This window comes from Leucoraja erinacea, chromosome 4, assembly GCF_028641065.1.
Source record: "Leucoraja erinacea ecotype New England chromosome 4, Leri_hhj_1, whole genome shotgun sequence".
NCBI classification, from domain to species: Eukaryota; Metazoa; Chordata; class Chondrichthyes; order Rajiformes; family Rajidae; genus Leucoraja; species Leucoraja erinaceus.
In genome coordinates this window covers 54,988,449-55,012,139 of record NC_073380.1, presented here as the reverse complement: position 1 = coordinate 55,012,139, position 23,691 = coordinate 54,988,449, and the positions used below count along the sequence as shown (strand labels likewise).

At 44.6% G+C, this 23,691-nt stretch overlaps 1 protein-coding gene across 1 annotated transcript in view; it reads right to left on the bottom strand.

The window, feature by feature from the left end:
* Nucleotides 1–23,691, bottom strand: part of mep1ba (meprin A subunit beta a) — a 34,337-nt gene extending 10,646 nt beyond the window's left edge. Inside the window, exons 1-10 of the mRNA XM_055634315.1 lie at nucleotides 23,388–23,691; nucleotides 22,735–22,753; nucleotides 18,741–18,791; nucleotides 13,813–13,856; nucleotides 13,618–13,696; nucleotides 9,975–10,092; nucleotides 8,666–8,844; nucleotides 7,660–7,878; nucleotides 1,563–1,715; nucleotides 1,010–1,225 (exon numbers count right to left, since the gene is read on the bottom strand). Coding sequence (XP_055490290.1) covers nucleotides 1,010–1,225; nucleotides 1,563–1,715; nucleotides 7,660–7,878; nucleotides 8,666–8,844; nucleotides 9,975–10,092; nucleotides 13,618–13,696; nucleotides 13,813–13,856; nucleotides 18,741–18,791; nucleotides 22,735–22,753; nucleotides 23,388–23,453 — 1,144 coding nt within the window. The 5' untranslated portion in view covers nucleotides 23,454–23,691. The remainder of the gene's footprint in view (nucleotides 1–1,009; nucleotides 1,226–1,562; nucleotides 1,716–7,659; nucleotides 7,879–8,665; nucleotides 8,845–9,974; nucleotides 10,093–13,617; nucleotides 13,697–13,812; nucleotides 13,857–18,740; nucleotides 18,792–22,734; nucleotides 22,754–23,387) is intronic.

Below are 23,691 nucleotides of genomic sequence, written 5' to 3'. Positions count from 1 at the left end.
GTATCTTTCCGTTTGCTCTACCTATTGTATTGGGAGTTTGATCCAATTGTATTTGTATGTATTATCTGCTCCGATTGGACAACATGCAAAAGAAACCTTCTCACGGTATCTTGGTACACGTGAAAATAATAACCTAAATCTTTGAGGTGAATGTGAAAATATGTGTCCATAATTATAGAAGATAGCCACAAAAAGCTGGAGTAACTCAACGGGTCAGGCAGCATTTTTGGAGAAAAAGAATAGGTGACATTTCGGGTCAAAACCCTACTTCAGACTGAGAGTCGGGAAAGGGAACCGAGAGGTACAGATGAAAGAAAGATATTCAAACGCAACAAGAAACAAGGAAAGGTGGAGCCCACAATGGTCCATTGTTGGCCGTCGGGTAGGTGATAACGAGTTATACAGACAGCGAAACTCAAGAGGACGACAGTGAAACGAGTACGACGACTGGGGGGGGGGGGGTTGACGGAGAGAGAGGGGATGGAAGGGGAATTTGAAGTTGGTAAATCAATATTCATACCACATCCTTGTGTCCGTCATTATTACAGATATGCCAACGATCTCTTAGAAAAGTACAGCACAGGAACAGGCCCTTTGGTCCACAACGGCTGAGATTAGTTAATGCCAAGATAAACTAATCGCATCTGCCTGCACATTAATCCATATCCCTCCATTCCCTGAATACCCATGTGCCTATCTAAAAGCCACTATTGTATCTGCCTCCACCACCCCCACCTGTTGGCACGTTCCGGGCACCACCACCTTCAATGTGAAAAATCTTGCCCCGCACTTCTCATTTGAACTTTGACCTTCTCACCTTAAAGTTACCCCCTCTGTATTTGATATTTCCATTATGGGAAAAAAGGTTCTGACTGTCTACCCTATCCATGCCTCTCAAAATATGATTTACTTCTATCAAGTCTCCATGCAACCTCCAATGTCCCAGAGAAAACAATCCAAGTCTATACAACATTTTATTCTCAAGTATTCTCTGTTGTTAGTAACTTACCAGTTATTCTTGTCACTTTGGTCAAAATGCCGTTGGGATTTGTATTGTTGTAACTTCTGACCCAAATGTTTAGTTCGTCTCCTTCACTGCCACTGTTGAAGGCGTAGAATTGCAGGCACTGGAAGCCCCGCTTTGGGTAAAGGATCCTGCTCTCCAAAAACGCCCTGTGTCCCACTGGGCCCAAACTGGTGCTGAAATGCATGAAGAATCCACTGCCTGCAATGTAGAAGGAATGAAACCTCATTAATGAAGTCAGCTTTGTCTGTTTGTGTGGACTGACTTTTAGGGCGGCACAGTGGTGCAGCTGGTAGAACCGCTGCCTCACAGTGCCAGAGACCCGGGTTCGATCCTGACCTCGGATTGTGTGTGAGTGTGTGTGTGCGTGTGTGTGAAGTTTGCACATTTTCCCTGTGACCGCATGGGTTTCCTCCAGGTGCTCTGGTTTCCTCCCACATCCCAAAGGCCTCTGTAACAAATCCACTGCAGAAATTCTGGACTTTCACTTCAGTGAAGTACAAATCATTTCCTTGCATTGTGCTGATGATGGAAGTACCTTTGCAGTCGCCCATGTTGGTGAAGTCTTTGTCGGGCCCACCTGGAGCCTGAGAAACATGTTGCCAGTCTGCGTTGTCATCTGGACTCTGTATCATGCCACAGATACTTTCACCTTCGAAGCTGCATCTGTCCAGGAAGCTGAGCGATGTGGCTGGCCAGAAACAACACAGGAGAAAGCTGAGAATTTGCCATTCTCCATGAATTAAGAGTTAACATTCCGAGATAGCATCATTTACAGAAGATAAACACAAAATGCTTCTCAGCACAAGTTGCTCTCAGGTTCCTTTCAAATAATTTCCATCACCTTAAAACTGTGCCCTCTAGTTTTTGATTCTTCAACTCTCCGTAAAAGAGTCACCCTATCTATGCCCCTCAGGATTTTATCTATATAATTAAAATTCCCTGACCACTTGACCACCCTTGACCACTTGCTGTTTGCACTGCATATCTATATTACTAAAACTCTGATCTTGACCGCTTTTGGCCCACTGTGCTGCGATTTCCGACAGAACGCCGCCACCTACGGCTGTCATTTTTGGCCACCTCGCTCAGAGCACCCCTTTGCCTTACGGGTTCAGAGGATTTTTCCCATCGATGACAAATCAGAGAGATATTAATGTTTTTTTAAAAAATCATCATTCTCTCTGCTGCCCCTGCTGGAGGGAGGGGGAGGGACTATAAAACAAGGAAGTGGTGTGCCTCACTCAGTCTCTGCAAGATGGATGAAGCCAAGGGTCACGTCTCCCTGAGCTCTGAATAACACTGAACAAATGTCTACACAACTGTGAGTCCCCTTAATATGGGTTGAAAATGGTTTGTTTGAAGTAAAAAGGCACTGCCTGCAAATGGTTGTTTGAGTGCTTTGGCTTGAAGTTGAAAGGCACTTCTTACTGCAAATGGTGGCTTGGGTGCTTTGGCTTAAAGTTGAAAGGCACTACTTAATGCAAATGGTGGCTTAGGTGCTATGGCTTGAAGTTGAAAGGTATTACTTACTGCAAATGGTGGTGTGGGTGCATTGGCTTGAAGTTGAAAGGCACTACTTACTGCAAATGGTGGCTTGTGTGCTTTGGCATTAAGTTGAAAGGCACTACTTACTGCAAATGGTGGCTTGGGTGCATTGGCTTGAACTTGAAAGGCACTACTTACTGCAAATGGTGGCATGAAGTTGAAAGGCACTACTTACTGCAAATGGTGGCTTGAAGTTGAAAGGCACTATTTACTGCAAATGGTGGCAGGTGCTTTGGCTTGAAGTTGAAAGGCACTACTTACTGCAAATGGTGGCTTGGATGCTTTGGCTTGAAGTTGAAAGACACTACTTACTGCAATTGGTGACGGGTGCTTTGGCTTGAAGTTGAAAGGCACTATATACTGCAAATGGTCGCGTGGGTGCATTGGCTTGAAGTTGAAAGGCACTACTTACTGCAAATGGTGGCATGAAGTTGAAAGGCACTACTTACTGCAAATGGTAGCTTGGGTGCATTGGCTTGAAGTTGAAAGGCGCTACTTACTGCAAATGGTGGCTTGGGTGCTTTGGCTTTAAGTTGAAAGGCACTACTTACTGCAAATGGTGGCTTGGGTGCATTGGCTTGAAGTTGAAAGGCACTACTTACTGCAAATGGTGGCTTGGGTGAAGTTGAAAGGCACTACTTACTGCAAATGGTGGCATGAAGTTGAAAGGCACTACTTACTGCAAATGGTGGCATGAAGTTGAAAGGCACTAGTTACTGCAAATGGTGGCTTGAGTGCTTTGGCTTGAAGTTGAAAGGCACTTCTTACAGCAAATGGCGGCTTGGGTGCTTTGGCTTGAAGTTGAAAGGCACTACACTGCAAATGGCAGCTTGGGTGCTTTGGCTTGAAGTTAAAAGGCCAAATGCACTTACTTCCTGTTTGCACTGTATATTGATTTTAGATAAAACACTACCACTCACGGCCGTGATTTTCGGCCATCTTATTGGTGACGGGTGCTTTGGCTTGAAGTTGAAAGGCACTATATACTGCAAATGGTCGCGTGGGTGCATTGGCTTGAAGTTGAAAGGCACTACTTACTGCAAATGGTGGCATGAAGTTGAAAGGCACTACTTACTGCAAATGGTAGCTTGGGTGCATTGGCTTGAAGTTGAAAGGCGCTATACTTACTGCAAATGGTGACTTGGGTGCTTTGACTTTAAGTTGAAAGACACTACTTACTGCAAATGGTGGCTTGGGTGCATTGACTTGAAGTTGAAAGGCACTACTTACTGCAAATGGTGGCTTGAAGTTGAAAGGCACTACTTACTGCAAATGGTGGCATGAAGTTGAAAGGCACTACTTACTGCAAATGGTGGCTTGAGTGCTTTGGCTTGAAGTTGAAAGGCACTTCTTACAGCAAATGGCGGCTTGGGTGCTTTGGCTTGAAGTTGAAAGGCACTACACTGCAAATGGCAGCTTGGGTGCTTTGGCTTGAAGTTAAAAGGCCAAATGCACTTACTTCCTGTTTGCATTGTATATTGATTTTAGATAAAACGCTACCACTCACGGCTGTGATTTTCGGCCATCTTACTCAGCCCCCCTCCGCTGAGCAGGTGCAGAGAATTCTTCCCATCAATGAAAAATAAAAGCGTTATTAGTGTTTAAAAAATGTTGAGAATCTCTCTGCTGTCAATCACGCCATGAAAGCCACATCTTTCCGGTGGGAGGGGTTATAAACCCCGGAAGTGTGGGTGTGGCTCAGTCTCTGCATGATGGGGGAGGGAGATGTCACGACTGTCTGAGCTATGAATCAACTGAAAACACTGAATGTCTACTGAACTGTGAGTTTGGTGTTTTGTGTGGTTTTATGGTGGTTTCACCCTGCATGAAATGGTATGAAGCTGCATTTGAATTTGGTGGCCTTGCACCCTGCTTGAAGTGGTATGAAACTGCACTTGAATTTGGCAGCCTTGCATCCTGCTTGAAGTGGTATGAAACTGCACTGAATTTGGTGGCCTTCCACCCTGCTGAAAGTGGTATGAAACTGCACTTGAATTTGGTGGCCTTGGATCCAGCTTGAAGTGGTATGAAACTGCACTTGAATTCAGTGGCCTTGCACCCTGCTTGAAGTGGTAGGAAACTGCACTTGAATTTGGTGGCCTTGCACCCTGCTTGAAATGTTAGGAACATGGATTTGAATTTGGTGGCCTTGCACCCTGCTTGAAAAGGAATTTCAAGGAATAGTCATGAGTCAACTGCCAGCCCACCAGCCGTGAGTGAGCTGCCAGCAGATCAGGCTTGAGGGACTGAGCTGCCACCCCAAGAACCCATACCAGCACTCCAGAAAGCCCCCCCACTGGCCACCAATATTGGAATTGGTGGAGAGGTGGAATATTGCGTCGGGGGACCAGCCCTCCCGTGTGAACATGGGACCCAATGGGTCCCACTTAGTCTAGTTGATTTTATAAAAAACGCTATCACTTACGGCTGTGACTTTTGGCCATCTTACTTAGAATCGCTCTCTGCTGCGCAGGACAAGAGGATTTTTCCCATCGATGAAAAATAAAAGACTTATTAATGTTTAAAACATTTTGAGATTCTCTGTCCTGTCAATCACGCCATGAAGGCAATGCCTTCCGATGGGAGGGGGGAGGGACTATAAAACCCGGAAGTGTGGACTGCCTCAGTCTCTGCGAGATGGGGGTGCAAGAGGTCATGACTTTCAGTCTGAGCTGTGAATAACACTGAACACATGTTTACTAAGCTGTGAGTGGTTTTACTGACCTGTGAGTGCCCTTAATGTAGTTTGAAAAGGCAAATGTGGTGGTTGGTTGGTTGGTTTGAAAAAGCAAAGCATTTGTGGTGGTGGTTGGTTAGTTTGAAAAAGCAAAGCAATTGTGGTGGTAGTGGTTGGTTTGAAAAAGATAAGCAAATGTGATGGTGGTGGTTGGTTTGAAAAAGCTTATAATTAAAAGTCTAAACTTGACCACTTCTGTTTTGCACTGTATATTGATTTTAGAAAAAACGCTCCCACTTATGGCTGTTATATTTGGCCATCATACTCAGAGTCCCCCTCCGTTCATCAGGTGATGAGGATTTTTCCCATCGATGAAAAATAAAAGAGTTATTAATGTTGAGATTCTCCTCCTGTCAATCACGTCATGAAGGCCACGCCCCTTCCAGTGGGGGGGGGGGGGGGGGGGGGGGGGGGGGGGGGGGACTATAAACCCAGAAGTGTGGGCGTGGCTCAGTCTCTGCAAGATGGGTCAGAGAGAGTTCACGACTTTCTCTCTGAGCTGTGAACCAACTGAACACACTGAATGTCTACTGAACTGTGAGTGTGGTTTTTATGTGGTTTTTATGTGGTGTTTATGTGGGGTTTTATGGGGTTTTATGGTGGTTTCACCCTGCTTAAATGGTATGAAACTGCATTTGAATTTGGTGGCCTTGCACCCTGCTAGAAATGGTAGGAAACTGCATTTGAATTTGGTTGCCTTGCACCCTGCTTGAAATGGAATTTCAAGGAATAGCCGTGAGTCAACTGCCAGCCCACCAGCCGTGAGTGAGTGAGCTGCCAGCATGCCAGGTTTGTGCGACTGAGCTGCCTGTCCAAGAATCCATTTGGCCCACAATGTCCATACTACCCCTCTGGAAACCAGTCCCTTCAGCCCACAACACCCATACTAGCGCTCCAGAAAGCCCCCACCTCCCGTCCCACTGGCCACCAATTTTGGAATTGGTGGAGAGGTGGAATATTGCATTGGGGCCCAGCTCCCCCGTGTGAACATGGGACCCAACGGGTCCCACTTAGTCCAGTAAACCTTAATAAAATCATTCAGCCTCTAACACTCCAAGGAATAAAGTCTTAGCTTGCTCAACCTCTCCCTATATCTCAGGCCCTGGATTATATTTTGTTGGAGTGCAAGATTTTGCTAAAGAATCGTTCCGACGGCCGTTCTGTGTGTTTTTAAAAAAAATTCGCCCGACAAGTTAATCGCTGGAATGATTTTTAAATCAGTTTCTGAAGCCGTCAACACCGACAACGGGGATGGATTTTATGTAGAGGACAGGTGAAAGAAAGTAGTTTATTTTTATGTATAAAAGTGTTTCTTAAGATGCATTTAATTCACATTTTAAGTTGTGAAACAGTGATTTTTTCCCCCGAAGAACCGGCAGTGTATTTGTTGCTGATATGGGGGACTAAAATCACCACAATCGTAACGTTCCAAATGGTCGCGTTCCAAAAAAACCCACTGATTTAAATGACCATTCATTTACAGGTATTAAACATTAAATTCCATCCATTTGGCCTATAAACCCATGACAATGAGATTTAAAAATTATGTTATATTCTGAATTCTTGTGTGAATGTTATTTGGACACTTAGACTATTTAAAAATGTTAATCTATTCTTAAGAAATGGATAGATGTTTAGATCTAGTAATTGAATTTTGTAATTAGCTACAATTAGGTAACTAACTAATTATATGCTTAATTTCAAGTCATCTAAGTAAGATTGTTTTATATTTGTTTCAGAATGCTTCAATTTATAATAACTGAAAATTTCTTTCAGTTCTCTTAATTTGTAAGAAAGTTATGGGCTTTCGATCACAGCTTTTGTGTTAAGTCAATGAAAAAACAATAGGGAACAAGATACTAATTTCCGAGTATGAAAATGGCCATAACATTTTGAATACTGAAAATATGAAAGTGAATTAGGTGTCAAATTAAACTTCTTTTTATGCTTTATCTGATGGGATAAATTAAAGATTTGATTTCTAAAATCTCAAAATTTTGTAACACTGCTACAATGAGGTAGATGGTAGATCTCTCATTGTTGATAGGATGGTTCAGTTGCCTGATAACAGCTAGGGAGAAACTGTCCCTGAATCTAGAGGTGTCTAATTTCATACTTCTGTACTTCTTGCTAGAGGGGAGAAGAGGGAGTGACTGAGGTGGGACTGGTCTTTGATTATGCAAGTGGCCTTGCCGAGGCAGCGTGAGGTGTAACTGGAGTCGATGGAAGGGAGTTTGGTTTGTGTGATGATCTGGGCTATGTTCACAACTCTCTACAATTTCTTGAGGTCTTGGCTGGAGCTTTTCCCAAACCATGCTGCGATGCATCCCGATAAGATGCTGGTACTTACTGCAGTTGTAGAGACGGTTGAGTTTTTGAAGGTCGTAATCGCTGAATTCCATGCGCTGCCCGATGACATTACTGAATTCGGCGATCTTGGTGACTATTGTTGGTTGTGTGCCGTTGTTGAATGCCGTGGAGCTGTAGTGCATTACTGAGGTATAGTCGTATGGGATGTTCTGCGAATTGCTCACCTTATCGTCATACTTATTGAAATTGTGTTCTTTACCTAAATCAACAATAACAAAAGCTCATCAGGCCACTGCTTTAAGAATGGAAGAAAATAAGAAATAGTACGGAAACAGAAATGTACGGCAGCACAGTGGCGCACCACCTCATATTTCGCTTGGGCAGCTTACACCCCAGCGACAAGCACATTGATTTCTCCAACTTAAAGTAACCCTCTTTCTCCATCCCTCCCCCACCCTAATCGTTGTGCTAGTTTCACTGTCATCCTACTTAGTTTCACTGTTTGTGCCCCCTCCTTATCACCTTCTCTACAGCCACAAGTTGACCTTTCCTTGATCATCGTTGCTGGCATTGATTTGTTCTTTGCATACCTTTCGTTCATTTGTCCTTTGTATCTTTTGCTATCTCTACTTTCTCGCTCCCTGACACTCATTCTGAAGAAGGGCCTTGACCCAAAACGTTACCTGTTCCTTTTCTCCAGAGATGCTGCCTGACCCGCTGAGGTACTCTAGCACTTTGTGTCTATTCACATTGTACAGATACAGGATAAAGGGAGTAATGTTTCGTGAATGATAAAGTCCAGTAAAGTCCAATTAAAGAGGGTCTCTAATGAAGTTGACAGTAGCTCAGGACCCCTCTCTAGTTGGTGATAGGATGGTTCAGTTGCCTGATGACAGCTGGGAAGAAACTGACATTAAGTCAAAGGATGTGGAGGCTTTGGAAAGGATGCAGAGGAGATTTACCAGAATTGTTTCCCAGAATGTCATCGTTCTGCTGTCGGGCCATGTGACAACTAAACAGTCTTCACTCTTGACTCGTGACCTTACCGTTATCAATCCTGTCCCACATGATTTTGACGTAGTCATCGCGATCGGGTCGTGACTGCTCGTGCCAGAATCCCAGTGCATGAAGGAACTCGTGTTCAATGGTCGCTATTCTCTCACATCTCTCTCCGATCGAGAGCTTCTGCTCACCAACGCGGTGATTACCCACTGATGACCAGCATCTGAAAGGTGGCGTGTTTAGAACATATAACAGTACAGCTCTGGAACAGCCCACAATATCTGTGCTGAACATGATGTCAAGATCATCTCATCTGCCTGCACATAATCCATATCCCTCCATTCCCTATTTTTCTCTTAAATGCCGCTGTCATATCTGCCTCAACCACCACCCCCGTCAATCACAATGCATTCCAGGCACTCACCACTCTTTATGTATATAACGTGCCCCGTACATCTCCTTTAAACTTTGCCCCTCTCACCTTAAAGAGTTGCAACATAGCATTTGATTTTTCCACCCTGGGAAATAGGTTTTGACTGCCTCGCATAATTTAACAGACTCTTGGGCGGCACGGTGGCGCAGCGGTTGACCTGCTGCCTTACAGTGACAGATACCAGTGTTCAATCCTGACTACGGGTGCTGTCTGTACGGAGTTTGTACATTCTCCTTGTGACCGCGTGGGTTTTCTCTGGGTGCTCCAGTTTATTCCCACATTCCAAAGCCGCACAGGTTTGTAGGTTAAATAGCTTTGGTAAAATTGTAAATTGTCCTCAGTGTGTAGGAAAGTGCTCGTGTACGGGGTGATCGTTGATCAGCGTGGACTTGGGGGGCAATGAGGTAGATGGTATGTTGGGACCGCTCTCAAGTTGGTGATAGGATGGTTCAGTTGCCTGAATACAGATGAGAAGAAACTAGCCCTGAATCTGGTGGTTTTGAATTTTTACACTTGTGGACCTTTTGCCTGATTGGAGAGGGGAGAAAAGGGAATGACCAGGGTGAGACTTATCCTTGATTATGCTGGTGGCCTTGACAAGGCAGCGTGAAGTACAGATGAAGTCAATGGAAGGGAGTTTGGTTTGCAGGATGGTCTATGCTGCGTCTGCAACTCTGCAATTTCTTGCGATCTTGGATGGAGCTGTTCCCAAATCATGCTGTGATGCATCCCGATACAATGCCTTCAACCGAGCATAGTACATGGGTAGGAAATGCTCAGAAGGATACGAGCCAAACGCAGGAAAATGAGACTAGCTTGGGTGGAACTTCTTGGTCGGCATGGACAAGTTGGGCGGAAGGGCCTGTTTCCGTGTTGTATGACTCTAGGAGAATAAAAGGAATAGTGAATCACACTCTTACCCGCTGCCTTGGAATACTGATATGTAGTTAACCTCTCCTGTCCAAGGCTTGAAATCAATGCAGGATTTAAGGCGATATTGTTCAAATGCTTTGAGGATGACACCTTTAGCATTGACGTCTGTGGGAAAGGCATAAGAAGTCAATTTTTAAATGTTGCTTGCAAATTGATTTACAAAAGAAAAAGGGTGGCACCGTGACACAGCTGGTTGAGCTGCTGCCCCACACCACCAGAGTCCCAGGTTCCATCCTGACCACAGATGCTGTCTGTGTGGAGTTTGAACATTCACCCTGTGACCGCGTGGGTTTCTTCCCACCTACCAAAGATGTGCAGGGTTTGTAGGTTAATTGGTCACATTTTTCACACAGAGAGTGGTGAATCTCTGGAACTCTCTGCCACAGAGGGTAGTTGAGGCCAGTTCATTGGCTATATTTAAGAGGGAGTTAGATGTGGCCCTGTGGCTAAGGGGATCAGGGGGTATGGAGAGAAGGCAGGTACGGGATACTGAGTTGGATGATCAGCCATGATCATATTGAATGGCGGTGCAGGGCCGAATGGCCTACTCCTACACCTAATTTCTATGTTTCTATGTTCCTCTGTAAATTGATCCTAGTGTGCAGAGAGTGGCTGATAAAGTGGGGATAGCAGAACGAGTGTGAACAGGCGATCGATGGGCAGTGTGGACTCAGTGTGCCGAAGGGCCTGTTTCCATGCTGTATCTCTAAACTAAACTGAAGTAAGTTTTAGCTGCAGGCAATGGCTGAGTAAGAGAAACAAAACCAGAAAGACGGAGAGACAATTAACCCCAAAGGCGAAGGAATTCAGAGACCATGAGAAACTCCATCTAGTGCAGACGACCAGGTATCAGTCGCTGAACCAAGAAAAAAAAGCCCAAACAAATCAGAAAAACCTGCAGGTGCTGGAAATGCAAAACAAAAACTGCGAATGCCACAAATACTCGGCAAGTCAATTAGTATTTGTGGAGAGAGAAAATTAAAGACAAAGCTGCAGACAATGTAAATCTGTAAGGTAGACAAGAATGCTGGAGAACCTCAGTGGGTGAGGCAGCATCAATGGAGTGAGGGAATAGGATTTTTCCAGCATCTGCAGTTCTTTCTTAAACATGTAAATCTGTAAAGTCAGTTCTAATCATGAATGAGTCCACACGGGTCACCATAGATATGGTGGGCCGAATGGCCTGTTTGCATACAATGTGAGTCTATGATACTTGTGTCATTTAAGAGACTTTTGCATAGGCACATGGATGTGCAGGGAATGGAGGGATTATTAGGCAGCTAAGAGATGGTTTTGGCACAGCGAGAGTCTACATAGGCTAGGACTTTATTCCTTGGAGTGCAGGAGGGTGAGGGACTTTATAGAGGTGTATATGATAATGAGGGGAATAGGGAGGAGGAATGCACAGGGCAGAGAATTCAAGATCCAGACAACAAAGGATGGTGGGTGTATGGAATGAGTTGCCAGAGGAGGTACTTGCGGTAGGTACAATAACCACATTTCTCCTTAGCGTAGTTTTATTTAGTTTAGTTAACATAGAAACATAGAAATTAGGTGCAGGAGTAGGCCATTCGGCCCTTCGAGCCTGCACCGCCATTCAATATGATCATGGCTGATCATCCAACTCAGTATCCCGTACCTGCCTTCTCTCCATACCCCCTGATCCCCTTAGCCACAAGGGCCACATCTAACTCCCTCTTAAATATAGCCAATGAACTGACCTCAACTACCCTCTGTGGCAGAGAGTTCCAGAGATTCACCACTCTCTGCGTGAAAAAAGTTCTTCTCATCTCGGTTTTAAAGGATTTCCCCTTTATCCTTAAGCTGTGACCCCTTGTCCTGGACTTCCCTAACATCGGGAACAATCTTCCTGCATCTAGCCTGTCCAACCCCTTAAGAATTTTGTAAGTTTCTATAAGATTCCCTCTCAATCTTCTAAATTCTAGAGAGTATAAACCAAGTCTATCCAGTCTTTCTTCATAAGACAGTCCTGACATCCCAGGAATCAGTCTGGTGAACCGTCTCTGCACTCCCTCTATGGCAATAATGTCCTTCCTCAGATTTGGAGACCAAAACTGTACGCAATACTCCAGGTGTGGTCTCACCAAGACCCTGTACAACTGCAGTAGAACCTCTCTGCTCCTATACTCAAATCCTTTTGCAATGAAAGCTAACATACCATTCGCTTTCTTTACTGCCTGCTGCACCTGCATGCCTACCTTCAATGACTGGTGTACCATGACACCCAGGTCTCGCTGCATCTCCCCCTTTCCCAATCGGCCACCATTTAGATAATAGTCTGCTTTCCTATTTTTGCCACCAAAATGGATAACCTCACATTTATCCACATTATACTGCATCTGCCAAACATTTGCCCACTTACCCAGCCTATCCAAGTCACTCTGCAGTCTCCTAGCATCCTCCTCACAGCTAACACTGCCCCCCAGCTTAGTGTCATCCGCAAACTTGGAAATATTGCCTTCAATTCCCTCATCCAGATCATTAATATATATTGTAAATAGCTGGGGTCCCAGTACTGAGCCTTGGGGTACCCCACTAGTCACTGCCTGCCATTGTGAAAAGGACCCGTTTACTCCTACTCTTTGCTTCCTGTTTGCCAGCCAGTTCTCTATCCACATCAATACTGAACCCCCAATGCCTTGTGCTTTAAGTTTGTATACTAGTTTAGTTTAGAGACACAGCGCGGAAACAGGCCTTTTGGCCCACCGAGTCCACGCCGACTAACAATCCTTGTACACAAGCACTACCCTACACACACTAGAGACAATTTACAATATTTACCGAAGCCAATTAACCTACAAACCTGAACGTCTTTGGAGTGTGGGAAGAAACCAGAGCACCCGGAGAAAACACACGTGGTCACGGGGAGAACTTACAAACTCCGTACAGACAGCGCATGTAGTCAGGATCGAACCTGGGTCTCTGGCGCTGTGAGGCAGCAACTCTACTGCTGCGTCACCGTGCCGCCGCTGTTGTGTTTTCACTGTCATTTTGTACTTGTGAATAATAATAATAATGTCTGAAATTCTCAGTTTGAAATCGTCTGAGCTTATCAACACTCTAATCGTACTCATGAGGTCAGGACAACAGTTAGAATTATATTATATAATGGAACAGTTGAGGGTCATTAAGTTCAGTGAAGTAGTCAACAAGCAAGCAATGGGTACAAAGGTTAAAATTCTGAAGGAAATCACAAATGCACCAATATAACATAATCTGGGTGATAAGGTCATGCTGAAGTAGTGTAATGGGAGCCACGTTATAGTAAGAAGTTAAAATTCTTCAATAGGTAATTCATAAAATAAATTAGGAATGTAAAAGGAATATAATGTTTGGGAAAAGCACATGCATTGAAATATGGTCAAATTATGAAGCCCCGCATGATGCCAAGACCAACTCTATCTGCCTGCACAGGATCCATATCTCTCCATTCCCTGCATATCCATGTGTCTATCCAAAAGTCTCTTAAATGCCACAAATATCATAGATTCACATTGTATGGAAACGGCCCATTTAGCACACCACCTCTATGCTGACCTGTGGGGACCCATTCATTATTAGAACTGATTTCTTTACAGGAGGAAGAATGTAACCTGTGTTCATACCCACCTAAACTATCTTCCAGATAGTATGGAATTGTTTTTGGCCACCTGTACTTGTCATCGGAAATTGCGCTTCTGTCGATGGTCTGGTTTCCACACAAAGTAAAAAGTTATTCAATGATGCTGTCGACAGCACATGGAGTAAGTTTATACAAACGTTTGGCTTGCCTGTACTGGGCGCCATATATTGTCACTGGCTTACCGGATCATGTCTGATGTCTCCTTCGATGAGATCCAGTCCAAGGTCTGCAGAGAATGAACACAATTTAGACTGCAGCTGCTGTCTGTTGGTTCCCCCAGTGACCACGTGGGTCTTCTCCGGGTGCTCCGGTTTCCCCCCACACCCCAAAGACATACAGAATTGTAGGCTAATTAGCTTCTTTAAATTGACCTTAGTGTGTCAGATGAAACTAGTGTCACAGTTTGCCCTCTCCTCATTCTCATCCACTTCACCTCCCAGTACTTTTCCACCGGTCCCTCCTTCTCCTCACCTGCCTGCCTGCCACTCCCCTCTCATCAGCCCAACTCTCCTCACCTGTTGCACTCAGTTGCCTCTGATCACCAATTAACCCGGTATATAGACTCTCCTCACCGTTCACACAGTGCCAGATTGTTCTCAGTGTTCATGCAAGACTCTCCAGCGATTTCCCGACTGCCTACACGGATTCGAACCTGCCTGCCCCAGACTATTCCGTCCTGTCGTCTTCCCGGATATCACCTCAGCTTTCTGACCATGGCCTTCGTCCCATACCTCCTGGTTTCTGTCTGCCTCTCTCCTGGGCTGTTTGGTGTATCCCTGCAACGGCTCCTCGACTTCCTGCCTGGCTTCGACTCTCCTTTCGTCTGTCCCTCGCTGGTTTGTTTGCATCGTGTGTTGGATCTCCTGGTTACCGGACCTTCCGCTACCCCGACTACGTCTCCTGCCTGCCCCCCTTCGGAACCCTCGCTCAATCCTGAGCCTCTGTGTGAGTACGGTGTACCCATTCCTGTGTTACTACTCTGTTATACAGTATCGTAATAAAGTTCATGACCAATTATACCTGCCTGATTCTGCGCTGCTATTGGGTCCAAGCTATACCCGTTACAACTAGTGTACGCCTGATCTCTGTCTGTCACACATTCGGTGGGCCGAAGGGCCTGTTTCCACACAGTCAAGTCTAAAGTAATGTGTAAACATTTTGGAGGGGTTGGGGAAGAGGATTGTACTTGGATTGTGAGATTATACCTATCGAGGCAGATTGAACATATTTAGGCTCTTTGACGAAACAAAAAGCTTTACATTGTACCCTGGTGCACGTGATGGTAATAAACTAATCTAAACTAAATTAAACGAAACTAAACTGTGTTTAGGGATCAGTGTGTTTGACCTGGACCCGGAACCTGGCTTTCATGTGAGGCCCAGTCGCCCTCTTTATCATGGCTCAGATTAGGAATACACACTCCAAAATATCTCATACAGCAGTGGTGAGTTTCTCGGACAGGACAGCATGTTAGGGTAGACACCAAGGAACTGCAGATGCAGATTTATAGAAAGAACCAAAGTGCTGGAGTAACTCAACAGGCCAGGCAGGATCTCTGAGGACATGGATTTGGGACGGGAACCTTCTTGTAATGTCTCAAACATCATCCATCGTGGATTTGCCCAACTCTCCCACATCCTACTGTCCCCGCATCTTCCTTTCTTCTTCCCGCCCCCCCAACTCCACATCAGTCTGAAGAAGGGTCTCGACCCGAAAAGTCACCCATTCCTTTGCTCCTTTTAAATTACCTTTACTCAGTTAACCCAATTTCCCATCCTCCTTTTCCAATAAGGCACTTGAAGTCAGGCAACCAGCATAATCAAGGACAAGTCTTACCCCAGTGACTCCCTCTTCTCCCCTCTCCCATCAAGCAAGAGGTACAAAGGTGTGAAAATGCTCATCTTCAGCACACCTCAATAAACTAAACTGAACTAAAAGGTTGACCATATTCAGAGTCCTAGCTCGTTGAGCTGCTACCTCAAGGTGCCAAAGACCTGGATTTGATCCTGACCAGAGGACCTGGAGGAAGCTCGTGTGGTTTCTCCCTCAGGGAGAATGTGCAAACTCCACACAGACAGCACCCAAGGTCAGGATAGACCCGGGTCTCTGGTGCCATAAGGTGACACCTCTACCAGCTGCAACACTGTGCTACCCATAGAAGCCACTCAGTCGGTGTAAGTAACTGAATTATTGCCCTGTGATCAGTCTGGGCCCACTATAGGTTGGAGGTGCAGTAGGGACTGGGAGCCAGGAATGGCTAGGTGGCTGTCTCGGTCTGTAAGGCTAGTGAGCAAAGACAATTGGACAATTAATGCCTTGGAGGGAGATGCTGACCAGCGGGGAGCAAGGAGATCAAACTGAATACAATTCCTGCCCAAAGGAAGCATTGCTTGCAATTACATTGCAACTTCAGCACCTGTTTCAAGAAGCGGAGCTGGTAGAGCTACTGCCTCACAGCGCCAGACCGCCGGGTTCGATCTTGACCTCGGGTGCTATCTGCGTGGAGTTAGCATGGGTTTCCTCTGGGTGCTCCGTTTTCCTCCCACATCCCAAAGGTGTACAGGATTGTAGGTTAATTGCCCTTTGTAAAATTGCCTCTAGTGTGTTGGGAGTGGATGGGAAGGATAGTGAATGTTTCATCGATGGTCAGGATGGACTCGGTGGTCCAAAGTAGGTATGTTACAAAACCTACCTGAATCGTGGCTGAGCCTCTGCCCTACCCCGTGTACGCGATTTTGGCGCTGTTTAGAGGGGGCGGGTTTAAAACGCGATTTTTACTAGGCTGTTCCAATCGAAAATGTTCAGCCTAGTAAATCATTAACGGAAAATCGCTGAAAGACCCCGTCGCAAAAGGTATTATTAGTTTTTATGGCCTTGTATAATATTTATAGTAGTTTAAAAATCACTCTCTCACTCCGCAACCTCTCGCAGCCCCAGGGTTTTATAAAGCAAACAATTAAAGGTATGTACCTTATTTTTACATTAAATGGGGCTTCTTAAGAACCCTGTTTATAAAGTTTTCTATAGCGAATAGTTCATTTTGGGCTTTTTATCTCCCGCAGTATTTTCCTGGGCATTTGAGGGCACAAATCCACTGCAATGTGAACGTTCTAAACCAGCGCGTTCCACAGGAACCCACTAGAAAGCCGATTTAAATTGACTTTAATTTACAGCAAATGAACACTAAATTCCTTCCATTAGGCCTATAAATTGATGTAAATGAGATTTAAAAATCATGTTTTATTGTGAATTATTTGTGTATTATTTGGACACTTGGGCTATTTAAAAATGTTAATCATTTATTAAGAAATGAATAGATGTTTAGATCTAGTAATTGAAGTTTGAAATTAGCTACAATTGGGTAACTAACTAATTATATGCTTTAATTTCAGGTCATCCAAGTAAGATTATTTTATATTTGTTTCGGAATGCTTCAATCTATGATAACTGCAAATTTCATTCAGTTCTCTTAATTTTTAAGAAGGTTATGGGCTTTTGACTGTCCTCGATCACAGCTTTTTTGTTATGTCCATAGAAAATCAATAGGGAACAAGATGCTAATTTCCGAGTATGAAAATGGCCATAACTTTTTTATTACTTGAGATATGAAAGTGAATTAGGTGTCAAATTAAACTTATTGTTATGCTTTATCTGATGGGATAAATTGCAGACTTGATTTTTTTAATCTCAAAATTTTGTGACATTGCTAGCCAAAGGGCCTGTTTCTATTTTATACCTTTCAGTCAATCAATCATTGCCGCAAGCAGTGAAGCAGATTGCAGTGTGATCCCTGTTATTCTGATCGTTTCCAGATTACAAGGTCAGTTTATTGTAACATGGACCAATTAAGGTACAGTGAAATTTGAGTTACTGTACTGTCATACTAATGCCCCTGACCCACTTAGGAAACCTGAACAGAAACCTCTGGAGACTTTGCACCCCACCCAAGGTTTCCGTGCAGTTCCCGGAGGTTTTTGTCAGTCTCCCTAATGGTTGAAAGTGGTTTCCACTTCTTCTATGTTCCGGCGATTATTTCAAAAAATTAAAAACCGGCCGCGACTAAAAATAGGTTGCCGTTTTAAAAATCGGTTATTTTTTAGTCAAAGCCATTTGCGATGCTAGTTGCAGGTGGTTGCCGGAGGTTGCAGGTGGTTGCTGGAGGTTGCAGGTAGTGGAAGGTAAGATCTCCCTGGTGGAATAAAAAAGGGTGAAAAACCGCACAGAAACCTTGGGTGGGGCGCAAAGTCTCCAGAGGTTTCCGTTCAGGTTTCCTAAGTGGGACGGGCATAAGTGAAAAGCAACAAGACACACAGCATATAAAAGTTAACATAAACATCCATCACAGGGGTTCCACGTTCCTCACTGTGATGGAAGGCAATAAAGGTCAATCTTCTTCCTCTTGTTCTCCCATCCAGACGATCAAAGCCCCTGCAGCCGACGATAGAAGCCCCCGTCGGGGTTATCGAAACTCCCGCGTTGGGCGGTTGAAACTCTCTCCGCGGCATGGAGTTCCCCCGGGCTTCACAATGTTAAAGTCCACAGGCCCCGCAGTTGGAGCTTCGATCCCCGGCAAAGGGATCGCGAGTTCCGTGATGTTAACGTCCCGCAGACTCCTGCGGCTTGCAGCACTGTGTCGGTCTCCAGGAAAGGCCGCAAACTCCTCGCTGTTAGGTCGCAGTGGGGTCAGAGATATGATATTGTCTATTGGGATGTGGGGAGAAGGCAGGAACGGGGTACTGATTGGGGATGATCAGCTCTGATCATATTGAATGGCGGTGCTGGCTCGAAGGGCCGAATGGCCTATTCCTGCATCTATTGTCTATTGTCTATTGACTATTGATATGGAAAAAAATCAGTTGAGGTAAGTGACCCACCCCCAACATAAAACAAACCAAGGAACACTAAAACATACTTTTTAACGCATACTGAAAATAACAATAAAGAAGAAAGGACAGACAGACTGTTGGCGAGGCAGCCACTGCTGGTGGCACCACTCCATGTTTGGCATAGCAAGCCTCCGTAATATATTTTGTATTAATAATTACTGATTATAATATTGACAACAACATATCATGAAGAAATAACTATTTAAAAAATAATGTACCATTACCTTCATTAATATCCACAATGTCTTGATCTAATCCAGCGTCAACATCCTCATCTAAAAGAGAAGTGAGATCAAATTTTCTCGTCATCATTTTCAATGCTAAGTGTACAATGCATTTGTTGAACTCTCCAGTAACATAACATCCAACCCCTCAAGTCAAGTCAAGTTTATTCGTCACATACACATACGAGATGTGCAGTGAAATGAAAGTGGCAATGCTCGCGGATTTTTGTGCAAAAGACAAACAACAAAACAACCAAACAAATTATAAACACAATCATAACCCACATATTCTTTTACATAATAAATAATAGAAGGAAAAACGTTCTGTAGAGTTAGTCCCTGGTGAGATAGGCGTTTACAGTCCGAATTGCCTCTGGGAAGAAACTCCTTCTCAACCTCTCCGTTCTCACCGCATGGCAACGGAGGCGTTTGCCTGGCCGTAGCAGCTGGAACAGTCCGTTGCAGGGGTGGAAGGGGTCTCCCATAATTTTATTTGCTATGGAGTTGCACCTCCTGTTGTATAGTTTCTGCAGGGGGGCGAGTGAAGTTCCCATAGTGCGTTCGGCCGAACGCACTACTCTCTGCAGAGCCTTCTTATCCTTGGCAGAGCAATTCCCAAACCAGATGGTAATGTTCCCGGACAAGATGCTTTCCACCGCCGCTGCGTAAAAGCACTGGAGGATCCTCGGAGACACTCTGAATTTCCTCAATTGCCTGAGGTGGTAAAGGCGCTGCCTTGCCTTACTCACAAGTGCTGAGGTGTGTGATGCCCATGTCATATCCTCGGAGATGTGGACTCCCAGATATTTAAAACAGTTCACCCTATCCACCCTCCCCCGCCCAAATCTCCATCCCAGTGCAAACCCATCTCTCCCGTCTTGATTGACAGATTCTTGTTAAATTAGTCAATTTTGCTTAATTAGTAAGGGTGTCAAGGGAGAAGGCAGGAGAATGGGGTTGAGAAGGAAAGGTAGATCAGCCATAATTGAATGGTGGAGTAAATGTAATGGGCCAAATGGCCTACCTCTGCTCCTAGAAATTAACTTATGAACATCATCTGAAGCTGCTAGTTAACAGCTAACTTCTGCTCGTTATTTCTCTATATTTTCTTGCTTCCTGCAATTAATTTCTGATGTCTACCAGCAATACTTTGCTCCTGTGAGCTGAGTGACTGACTTGAGTGGTAGATTTGCCTGTTCTAGGGTGTCCGTGTCTTAACTACAGCTTCTATTCTGGCTTACAATCTAATGGTATGAACAATTAATTAATTTGAGTAACTAATCGACAAACCTCCCTCCCCCTGCCATATTTTATTTTAAAGTGTTTCTTGCTTCTTCACGATCGGCATTTGATAATTTTTTTGCGATAGATGCTGTCTCACTCCCCTTTTAAAAAAAATACAGAGTGAAAAAAAAAATTCAAAATTGGGGCGCAGTATTTTTTTATTCTACACAGAGGCAAGGCTATCGAAGGCGGCATCGGCAGCAAGCTTCTTCCTGGCCAGGTTCTCGATCACCTCGGGCTCAAGTCCGCAGTGCTCGAAGAAACTGTCCAAGCCCAAGCAGGCTCGAGAGAAGCGGCAGCTGTGGTCGGAGTGCGAGCGCCGCAATCCGCATTCACCAACCCGCCGCTTGAGCGGCTCCTTAGGGCGATCTGCTGCTGCTTCTCAGGGTGCTGCTGAACTGGTGACTGGGAGGGGGGGGGGGAAGAGAGGAGAGAGGCTGGGGAAGAGGAGGGGAGGGGGGGGGAGGGGGGGGAGGGGTAGGGAGGGGTGGCGAGGGTGACGACACTCGCAGCACACGCAAGATGGCGCAGACTTCAAAGTTTGTCAGGTTTTTTGAAGGTTTTCATTAATAACTCCAGAAATAAAGCATGACATTTTCAGATAAGGCAATTTTGGACTCCAGGAGAAAAATCTCTACCGGAATATGTAAAAATGTTACTGTTCGCGTGTTGTTTTTTCGAGAAGATATGATTATGCACGAGCACACACACACACACACACACACACACCACACACACACACACACACACACACACACACACACACACACACACCACACCCAAGATCAGACTTTTAATATTTACTAGACCAAGTGGGACCCGTTGAGTCCTGTCCCCTCAAGGTGGAGGGGGGGGGGGGGGGAGGGCCTGAGGCATCACCCCCCACACACACACACACTAACCACCCCCCTTGATTTATATTATTATTATTCTTTGGTTCCTTTTACCCCATCCCCGCCCTATCCACTGAGGCATAACCCCCATCTCGCACGTGCGTCTAGAGAGGGAGGGGGAGTAGAGAGTGAGGGCACAGAGAGAGGGGGAAGAGAAAGAGAGAGAGGGGCAAAGAGAGAGAGAGGGGGGGAGGGAGGGGTAGAGGTTGGGGGGGGGGGGAAGGGAGGGGGGTGGAGAGGAGAGGGGGGAAGGGAGAGGAGAGAGGCAAGAGGGTAGTGGGAGATGGGAGAGGGAAGAGAGAGGAGGGGGGTTGAGAGAGGAGCTGTGGGAGAGAGGGGAGGGTGGAGAGAGAGGAGGGGAACAGAGGATGGGGAAAGAGGAGGAGGGGAGCAGGGCAGCAGCTCGTGGGAGGGGGCAGCTCGCGTTCCGGGGGCAGCTGGCGGGGCGGCGGCAGCTGCTCGCGGGGGGGACGTCACTCGCAGATCCCGCAGCACACAAAGCCATTGTGACGTCATCAGCCAAAGCCGCTCAGTTTTATTTTCAAAGGCATGTCAGATTCTTGAACATTTTGATTAATAACTCAATAAAGCAAAGCAACGTTTTTCAGTTAAACCGATTTCAGACTCCAGGGGGTAAATCTCTTCCAGAATATGTAAATTATTTTCCGTTTGCACGTCGTTTTTTCGAGTAAATGTGATCACACACAAACAAATAAATAAATACACACAAATCCACACACAAGACCCCAGAGTTTTATAGTTTATAAGGATATGATTGAATCAAAATCAAGAATTATAAATCCACATTTCAAAAATGGTTTCATAATTCAGTAGTACTGATTTTCAGTATTCCATACTGTTATATTAGAGAATACATGAGGTTGCATGCAAAATACTGATTTTCAAAAATCCAGTTTCTGTGTAGTACATTCTATGACCTTTGTGAGAAATACCGATTTCCCCAACAAAATACTGATTTTCAGCCATCAAAATACGGAAGTGCTCGGTGAGACTTGACAGCTCTGCAATTATTCACAATCTCATTGTATTTGAGAATTCAAAATGTGATTTGTGATCTTGTTTATGAGTCATAGTGGAACTAGAATTTGGTATAATAGTATGACGGTAAAAATAGGTTAGTTTGAAAGCGATCACAATAATGTAAATGCACCATTTAGTTTGACTTCAATTTTCATTATGTAAATTGAAGTCGAACTAAATATTGTATTCACATTACTATTCCATGTTGAAATTGATGTGATGTGAAGTTGTTAGGTCAGGAGGACTAATGCACTGCACACACTAACCCAGTCGAACAGTAACAGGCAATCTAATCAACACAACACATTTTCTAAAAAAAGGTTTTTTTTACTGCAAAAACTTACAGTATTTTATTTGCAGTTTTTGCATGCTTTTACATAACATTTTATAACAGTACAACTTGATTATTAAAACAAGGACAACTTCAATTATTGATTTTAAAAATGTATACAACAATGACCCTAATAATCCCATTCTATCCACTCATTAACCTTGACTCAACCAAAATTATTTCTGAAATATTGGTCATAAATGTGATGCAGAAATGCTCCAAAATAAGGCTCAGAATGCACCAGAGAGCATCTAAAACCCCAGAGCTTCACTATTTCACATAATGTTTTTGTAATCTAGTCACACCACCCCCCTTTTTGAAAAGCTTTATACGGGCCAGCACTTTCTGTCTTTTTGAGCATGTAGAGGTGCTTATAATTTCTTAACCTTGGACTGGCATACAAAATATACCATTATGTTCAGCAAAAAATGAAAGCAGAACTCACCCGTCTCTCGTGTGGATGGCTGGCAAAAGAAATCACAAGATAAAGATTAGTGAAGAACATTGCCCATGACATAAATCAAGGGTCCAGCTTGAATAGAGTAAATGGTGGCACATTTGTTATTATTCTATAATATTTTTTAATATAAATTGTATAAAATTAAATAATAGTTCATAATTAATAATTTTTGTAGTATATACGTCAGCTGCAAATATTTGTTCACTTGCCCCTGATGTCCCTCTTAAATCTCACCCCTATCACCTTAAGACTATGTTTTCTAGTTTTCAAATTCTGGGAACAAGACAGTGAGCATTCAGCCCCCCTCACGATCTAGTACCCCTTTCACTCAGAGGGTGGTGGGTATATGGAACGAGCTGCTAGAGAAGGTGGTTAAGGCAGGGACTATAATAACATTTAAAAGTCACTTGGACAGGTACATGGATAGGAAAGTTTTGAGGGTTACAGGCGAAATGCGGGCAGGTGGGACTAGCATAGATGGGGCATGTTAGTCAGCATGGGCTGTAGAACCTGGTTCCATGCTGTATATGCCTCATTAATATCACCCCCTCAGCCTCTGCAAAGCTGTGCAAACTAGGAACAGTTACTGACTGTAGCCTGCTGCTGACAAGCAAAAAGCTGTAGAACAGTTAACTTACCAGAGCGAGTGGGCTTGCTGAGATGGCGAGAGTGCAGAAGAACAGGCGGAGAAGCCAGGAAACCATCCTACCTGAAGTGCATCCGTCTCTCTGTGCTTTAGGACTTTAGCATTTGTTGATTTTGCCGGGGGACTTTGGCATTCAAGTGCCTTGGCAGAAAGATCTCCCGAGTAAAAGTAGATCGCTAATAACTTCAAAAGTTCAGTTCAGCCGTGAACTTGGGAAACTCCCTCGCCACAGTTTTGCTCTTACTTTACACCTGTGCTGGCACTTTCAAATGTGGATACCTTCAAATGCAAAAGCC